We start from the raw sequence: 9,242 nt of genomic DNA on the forward strand, positions 1-9,242 counted from the left end.
CTGAACTGGTTCTAGGATAGTATGTAGAACTGTCATCTTTACACCTTTTAGACTTTTCTAACCTAGAACTGATTTGGTCGTTTCTACCTAGAACTGAATAGACAGTTTCACCTAGAAATGATCCTGACAGGTCTCACCGAGAACAGTTTTAAAAGTTCTACCTAGAATTGACCAAATATTTGATCAGCTCCACGACTAGAACAGTTCTACGACTAGAAGAGTTCTAACTAGAACTGATTTGGTCAGTTTGACCTAGAATTGATTCTACAGTTCTAGGGTAGAACCGTTCTAGGTAGAAGTGTTCTAGAACAGTATAGAACAGTTCTATGACATATTATTCTAACAGTACGAATGAGATGTCAGAAGTGATCTCTACTGTACTAGAAATAATTCAAATGAATATATTGCAGTGACTTATTTAGACTTATTGTGGTAGCTGAATAGACGATTTACCTCATCGTTGACAGCAAGGGATAGAATAAACATAATACTATTATTAAGACCTTCCGTACAGTTTTCCCGTAGTGAAGATATATATAAACAACATACATGTATGTTAAAGTGTAAAAGAGGACGGGCGAAAGATACCAGAGGGACAGTCAAACTCATAGATTGAAAATAAGCTGACAACGCCATGGCTAAAAAAGAAAAAAAGACAACACGAGAGTGTCTCATTGGCACTCATACCACATCTTCCTATATATATATAATAATTATATAAATTTACAGATTTAACATTGTTTGGTTGATGTTTAGACGAGTTGTATATATATATATAATTACATTAGATGTATGTTTCATTATAATACTTTATTCTGATTTGCTAACTGCACATCACGCGTTATTCCGTAAGCAATTGCATTGCTCAATACAATGCTTGTTACAATAAAGTGCACAGGTGAGTTAAATAAAAAAATACATAAAATTCGTGTTTTTATGATCACCGTGCGCACATTTTCAGAATGAAGCGCTTCCGCGCTTCATACAAAATGTACTTCAGTCAACGCTTTTACACCCCAATAAATTTACAAAAAGAAGCATTCAATTCTTAAATAAAAGCAGAAAAATAAAAGTACACAAGACAAAAAACATTGAGAACTAACGACTAAACAACAGGAACCCCACCAAAAAACTAAGGGTGACTTTCTTGATATTTTCATTATCGAACCGCATGAGAACGGTTATTTTTAATTTCCCGATTAAAGATTTTAGCAACATTTTGCTCTAAAATGTAACAAATATATCATCTTTTAGAATTACACAAAAGAACGTTACATTTAAATGAATTTGACGAGTTCCAAAATAATGTGGTATTTTTCTCCATACAATCGTGCAATGTATGTCAAAGTATATCAGATGTTTTTGACATTGCCTACATGGTTAAATTTGACCGTTTATGATAGATAAACTAATGTTCTTTAAAAGTTAATAAAACATGATAAACTTCGTAGAATATACAATAAAACTTTCACGAGATTTTTTTTAAAATACCCAGTTTATTAACGTCATGGAACAACATAGGGGCTATGTCACAGATTTTTGTAAAATTTTGTTTCTTTTGACCAATGAACTATAACATGTATAACTGAACACCGAAAATATTTTTTTTAAATATGTGAACACTTGTATAGAAAACCAATACAATAAGCTTGAAGCATCCTTAAATACGCTTTTAAAATAATTTTCATTTAAGTACATTGTTTTCTTTCAAAAAACGAAATATTGTTTATAATTTGACATTTGATTTTTTTTTTTTTTTATAATATATGTATTACTGGTAAATAAACTCAAAGACATCATAGATACCAGGACTAAATTTAGTACATACGCCAGACGCGCGTTTCGTCTACAAAAGACTCATCAGTGACGCTCGAATCCAAAAAAGTTTAAAAAGGCCAAATAAAGTACGAAGTTGAAGTGTATTGAGAACCAAAATTCCTAAAAGTTTTGCCAAATACAGCTAAGGTAATCTATTATGTCATGGATGTCGCTACCTTGACACAGGCACTTGTCTCTGATTTCCATCTTTATACCTTAATGTAATATTACGGTATATAGAAAAGAGACAATTGCCTATGTATCTTGACTGATATTGTTCATAGATAAAAATATTTAGTTTGCAAGTTTGGCTGTAAAAAAATTTTCAGACGAAATAGCAAATCCAAATATTTACGGTGATGATTTTTACAGAGCCCGGAAATTTATATACGATAAGGAAACACTTATCAATCCTTTAAGAACACATATTTTAATATCCTAGGAAGGTTTCAATTCACCACTCTAATTTGATATTTGGATATGTTTTGTTTTGATATTTTATAAGTTAATTAGAACTATATCTAATTCCGCCACATTCTTTATGTATTTATCCTTAGTCAAGAACCTGTTTTCCAGTTGTTGTCGTTGATTCATGGTTGTCATGTTTAGTGTTCGTAAATTGTTTTGTTATGAATTAGGCCCTTAATTTTTCTCAATTGAATTTATTCTCTTTTTTGTGCCTGAGCCTTTTATACCTGATTAAAAAGTACTAGTATGTGTTTTTCTTATTATGAAAGGACAAACGGTTGTCTATAATTGCTTACATCCACTTTATTTTAATTTGTAGGGTTGTTGACTCATTGGAAAGCATATATCATCTCCCTATTTTATAATATATTAAGGAATTATTTTTTGGATTTAAACAGCATTTATACATGTACACTTAACATTTAGTCAGGATTCAAGAACTTTTTTTTTTAAGGTGTATATAAAGGAATTTAATAGATGTTATGTCGTCGCACCAATTTGAACGAAACGTACGGGTCGGTCCATACAATTTGAACTGATTTTATTCTTATGAAAAATATTATAAAAATATCGAACTCTTAAGCAAATGAAAAAAGGAAAAGTCGATACAAACTGACAAAATCAACCGCTATCAATGAACGGAACAGATGAAAAACAAAATATGTCATCTGATTTTTATCTGATACGAATATGTTAGAAGAACAATTAAGAATTTCAATTTATTTTTTACGTTAAGCAATTAGCTTAAATTTACTTATTCGTATAACATGAAACGTATAATTATATATCAATATACTAAATAAATAAATGATTGAGAATACGCTAAAGTAATAAAAAGTCAAGAGAATTTCAGAACGCAATTTGGTTCCGAACAATATCTATCACGCTTTGTGCATGCAGACTCCACGCGGCCTTCACGTGATTTTACTATTTTTAGAATAATTGCATAGTAACCAAATGCACTTGATTCAACCTTTACTAATTATGCAACATTTTCGAATAATTCTCTAGAAAATATTTCAATAGGTTCTAAAATTTATATTGTAAATATACATACTGCAGTTATTAATAGATAAATAAAAAAATAACTTGTACCCTTTAATACATCCAATCACAGCGTTCTTAAGTTGACTTCCTACGCCCTGTCTTGGGTACACAAAAGGCCAACCTAATGCTGGGAAAATGTAATACTACCGTTTTCCCTATACATCAAACATCATGAAATTGAATATTTTGTCCAGAACTATACGAATGAAAATTATGATAGATCCAAATTTTATTCAGATTGTACTATAAAGAAACCGAAGTTTTTTTTTCAATTTATTTACATAAACTTATAAAAACAACTGCAGCATTACTATTATATGTAGACCTTCATTGCATAAAACAATGGAAATAACATTGTATATTGATATAAACGATCAAACTTGTAACATAAAAACAAATAAACTAAAACGAGAAACCAGGATTGAAATATTTTTTTTGGACCAGAAGCACATTTCGTCTACAAAGGACTCATCAATGCACTCGAATACAAAAAGTTAAAAAGGCCAAAATAAAACGCAACTGCACGAAAACACATTGCATCTACAATATAACAAATAATTATATATTTACAAAAGAAAAACATAGCTGTACAATTATAACACTGAAATAAACTTTTGCTTTTACTTTGAAGTTGACCAAGTTTAAAAAACTTAATTTTTGCTTATTTCTTAATAATAGGTTAAAAGGGTAATAGCTTCGTACGAAAGCCTATCGCGTAACATTTTACGAGATATGAAGTGTTTTTTTTTTATCTCGTAATTACGCGATGAAACAATGATTATCGCGTAATTATGCAATACTTGTCTAGTAATTACGAGATAAAAACTTCTTATCTCCTAATTACGCGATAGTTTTATTACGAGAAATAAATCTTATATCGTAATTACGCGTTAGTTTTCTCGTAATAACGCGATAATTATCTCGTAGTTACGCGATAGTTTTCTTGTTGAATGAAAATACCTTTTGCCTCATGAAGTACTGCATAATTACAATTTCTTATTAGAAAATATCGCGTCTCACCATAAGAAGCGTTTTTACTTGATTTGCACTTTTCATTGATAAAAAACTGTCGTATGTTCATACAAATATTATTGCTATGATAGTGAGTAAATATACAAAATATAAAACTTAGTTAAACAACTCTATTTTACAAACACATGTGATAAAAGAAGTTAGCCAACATAAACTATCATAAGACTAATTCAAAGATTACTAGACGAAGAGGTATATGCTATTAAATAAATGGCTCTGAAAAGCTCCTCGCTCTAAACTTCATGGTACATATAGTTTTATATACTAACCGACATTTTTTTACATGTATTTTTCACGTATGAACACATCTCGTGTACAGGTGATTTAAAGTCAAGAATGAATTTTAAGTTAAAGAATGCACATTTCACGAAATATTTTCAGTACCTTTTGAGTGACCACATCATTATAACGTAAATCATCGTGATTTTACTTGGTGGTGTCAAAATTTGAAACTATTCTTTAATCCAATTCAATTTCGATATGGCTGCCTATTATTGTTGATAGAGTATGACGACGTCCATAAAGACGAGCCATATCGAGTGGTGTCTCTCCGTTGTTATTTGTTTTACCTAAATCTGCATCGCGTGTAAGTAGTTCGGTCACAATAGAAGTATGTCCATTACAGCATGCAGCATGCAATGGAGTATTTCCTTCCATTGAAATCACATTACAGTTAGCTCCAGATTGAAGCAAAAGTTTTGCTATTCCTTTGTAACCTTTCACACAGGCTACGAATAATGGCGAATGTCCATTTTTAATTTCGCAAATATTACAATCCGCTTTATTATCGACCAAAACTTGTATCATATGAAAGTTCCCATTGCGTGCAGCACAAAAAACAGCCGTCTCACCATTATTATTGGCTCCATTTATTGGACATCCATTGTTAATTAGCCAAAGCAAAACAGCGTCGTAACAGTTTGGAGAATTCACAAAATAAAAAAAATTACAGTGTACAATCATAGGTGTCGAGCCATTAACAATGTCTGTTTTTTTCATTAGATGTCCGAGGTCATTTCCAACAATAGAATCAATGTATTTAAAGAAACAAAAGTGATATATATTTGGATTTTCAAAAACATCCTTCACATATCCTTTCGACCAGTCATCTACCATTCGCTTGATATATTTTTTGCGATACTCGTCACTACGCAAGATAACTGCATTGAAACCAATTTTATCCCATAACACATGTGAAAGTAGCGTATTTGTTTTTTGTTCACTATTTACATATAAGCCCACCTGATAATCGTCCTTATTTGTTGACGGAACTGACAACTGAAACCTTTCTTTTACAAACGAGGTACACGCGTACATTATTAATAGTTCTGTCATTAACTGACCAAAGTAATGCAGTAAGACATTGAATATGCTCTCATTTAGGACATGGTAAACACCTCCCGTTTTCACGACATATGTATCAATAAAGTTTTCAAGTTCTTTGTGTATAGTCATGAATGAATTTTGCGCATTCAAATTACAGGCATTGCATGTGTTTTCTATTACATCTTTTACAGCCGGTTGTATATCTCCTGTGATCATTACTTCCTGTACTTCACCATTAAACATTAATAAGGTCAATAATGCACATAATTGACCAGTGTCCAACATTTTTAACTGCTTCTCAAACACTTTGAATGGGTGGTTAAAGAAAGCTTTTGTATCCGTAGTATCTTCATTTTCAAAAGATTTACACAAAAGAGGGAAACAGTTATAACATTCAATACAATCTCTAATTTCAGAAATCGTAATGTCATATTCTTCTGCGATAAGTTGCCTTTCATAAAGTAACAGGCACATATTGTTTGAAAGTAAATTGCATTCATGAAAAACTATGTTATTCAATTTTTCATGTTGAAGTGCTTTGTAAACATGCAATTTGCACGATACAAGTAATTTACATCTTTCATTAAACGCAACATAGCAGGTTTTCCAAGCTTCAAATTTTTCCTCGTTTAAAACGGTGTCGCCGCAAAAGTTATCTACAACAAATAAATACTTCTCCACTGATTGGTTATACATTTCTATTTCCCACGGATAACTTATAGGAACGACAATAAAACCGTCAAAACTCATCCGTAAGGCTACGTTATGGAGGACTGCTGTCTTTCCTATTCCGAAACTTCCGATGACAGCTACACATGACCGTTTTGTTATAGCATCAAGAACTGCCTCTGACCCTTTAGTACGTACGAAATGGTTATCGTCTCCCCTCCATTTTTGTAACTGCTTTGCAGTTTTAACTGAAACAAATAATCTTATTTTTTTTAACTAGTTCACTTTGTAACATATTTAAAAAAAAACCAAAAACCTTTTGCATTAGATAGATTAAAATTGAAGGTTGCCATTTTTGGTGACTGCTTGTTCCGTTCACATATACGATTTTACTGGTTATCTAGTAGTAAAATAATCAATCATGGCGGTAGGAGATACATTCGAAGAATTTTGCACACTTGTTTCATTTTTAATATTGTATTTATTATGATTATTGTACTTATTATTATTGTATTTTCTTACAAGTTCCAAAAACTTGGTACACTTATTTTACCTCTGCTGCTATTTTAGTCCGTTATGTTGTATGTCTGTCATTTAATAGAGAATGAAATTGGGAGTACTATGTCAAAGGGAGAAGTACATGACCAACATAGCAGATAAAAGCCGAAAGCCATCAATGGGTCTTAAACTTTATATGCTAACATAGTTTTGTTTGGCTGATGGGTCCCTATTATATCCATATTCACTTATTATATCTGTTTTGGTTGCTCACATGATTTTGTCATTATAACAGAACTATATATAAACAACTTTATTTTAAAATTTAACATGTTTAACTTAAGAAAAAGGAATAATGATTTATTATGCACGTGTTGCATTAAAAAGCTGTGCGCTGCCTATGCACTTTAATGTACTACAAATAAATTATACGTGACCTACTCTATGTAAATAGTTGATGATTAATATTTCGATGGTAAAGGGGAAAAGTCCTTTCGCATTATGAGAAAACCACATATATTTATTTTAATTTAACTATAAAAATAAAGACGAATCTTACATTTTCATTATGTTGTATAAACAAATTGTATTTAGATCACTAGTACACTTACCCCTTATCGTCGGAGGAATTGGATTACTTTTCCTTTTTTTTTGCTGCTTCAATTGTTTTTTTAATTTTTTTAATGTCTGTTTACAGTCTGCTATGTCTTTAAACGCTCTGTTGAGGTTGAAAATTATATCTGTGTTGCGAAGATTCAGAACGGTGTTATCTAGGCGAATACATTCTTCGTATAACTCTTCTGAGAAACTGCGAATTGCCTTCATAAAATAAAATTACAGACACGGGTAAAAATATATATTAGATATTTTTATCGTAATATCCTTCTTCTCTTACACGTAAATTAAAAACATTCAACACAACACTATTATACAATACAATAATAATCCATTAACAGCTCACCTTCAATAATACATTATAGACATTTAGCATTGTAAAATTAAACTCTTTAAAATATAAATGCCTTTCTTAAAAGAATTATGAGAGACGGACTAAAAAGGAACTAGTTTACACATTTTCAAAAAGCTATTATAAAACAATTGCCATTTTACTATAATATATAAGAGTTTCAAGAAATTCGACCAAAGACAAACATTTTTGTTTTCAAAATATTAAATTCTATGTTGTTGTCTCTAAGATCGCCGAACAACGGACATTCAGTCAATACATGCTCTCCTCCGTTTTAATTTTATCATTAACAAAACAAGTTCTTTGATCTATTGTATGACTCTCGTAGCGTCCTGTCTCCATCATATTGTTTCAACACCGCAGCGAAACTGAGAGTAAGCTCTGCGGTGTAATGGAATAAATAATTCATCAAAGTACAGTACTGTATACATCTTGTTTAAATGTTTTATATGTACATAGTTAGTTACCTCCTTATCAATTTCGTTTGATTTGAATTGACTATAGATTCTATAATTTGAATTTTTACCATCTCTATGTCGTCTAAATTTTTTCTCTGCCTAGTTGTTAATTTCTTTATTAAGTCTACTGTCATCCACAATAATGATTTATCTCCAAATACTGTCGAACCGTAAGTAAATAAACTCATCATAGATACCAGGACTAAATTTAGTATACGCCAGACGCGCGTTTCGTCTACAAAAGACTCATCAGTGACGCTCGAATCCAACAAAGTTAAAAAGCCTAAATAAAGTACGAAGTTGAAGAGCATTGAGGACCAAAATTCCTAAAAGTTTTGCCACATACAGCTAAGGTAATTTATGCATGAGGTAGAAAAACCTTAGTATTTATAAAAATTAAAAATTTGTAAACAGTAAATTTATAAATATAACAATATCAATGACAATTCATGTCAGAACAAAAAATGCTGACTACTGGGGTTGTGATACCCTCGGGGAAATTAATCTCCACCAGCAATGGCATCGACCCAGTGGTTGTAAATAAACTCCTGATAGATACAAGGACTGAATTTAGTATACGACAGGCGCGTTTCGTCTACAAAAGACTCATCAGTGATGCTGGAATCCAAAAAAGTTAAAAAGCCCAAATTAGTACGAAGTTGAAGAGCATAAAGGACTAAAAATCCTAAAAGTTTTGCCAAATACAGCTAAGGTAATGTATGCCTGAGGTAGAAACGCCTTAGTATTTACAAAAATTAAAAAAATTGTAAACAGTAAATTTATAAATATAACAATATCAATGACAATTCATGTCAGCACAAAAAGTGCTGACTACTTGAGTTGTGATACCCTCGGGGAAATTAATCTCCACCAGCAGGTGGAAGTACTCCATACTATAGAGTCATACAGCTTTGTAAAAGTTCTGATAGTTAAACCTCCTAGTCCCATGTATTTCTATA

General features: G+C 31.3%; 1 protein-coding gene across 1 annotated transcript; it reads right to left on the reverse strand.

Moving 5' to 3' along the window:
- Positions 1 to 4,824: 4,824 nt before the first annotated feature.
- Positions 4,825 to 6,165, reverse strand: LOC134692310 (serine/threonine-protein phosphatase 6 regulatory ankyrin repeat subunit B-like). The gene has a single exon (XM_063552761.1). The coding sequence runs from the start codon at positions 6,163 to 6,165 to the stop codon at positions 4,825 to 4,827; it is 1,341 nt and encodes a 446-aa protein (XP_063408831.1).
- Positions 6,166 to 9,242: the final 3,077 nt, after the last annotated feature.

The sequence above is a fragment of the Mytilus trossulus genome, chromosome 12 (assembly GCF_036588685.1).
Source record: "Mytilus trossulus isolate FHL-02 chromosome 12, PNRI_Mtr1.1.1.hap1, whole genome shotgun sequence".
Lineage (NCBI taxonomy): Eukaryota > Metazoa > Mollusca > Bivalvia > Mytilida > Mytilidae > Mytilus > Mytilus trossulus.

Coding starts and splice junctions, on each gene's coding strand:
- LOC134692310 (XM_063552761.1), bottom strand. CDS start 6,165: ATGTGCCTGTTACTTTATGAAAGGCAACTTATCGCAGAAGAATATGAC.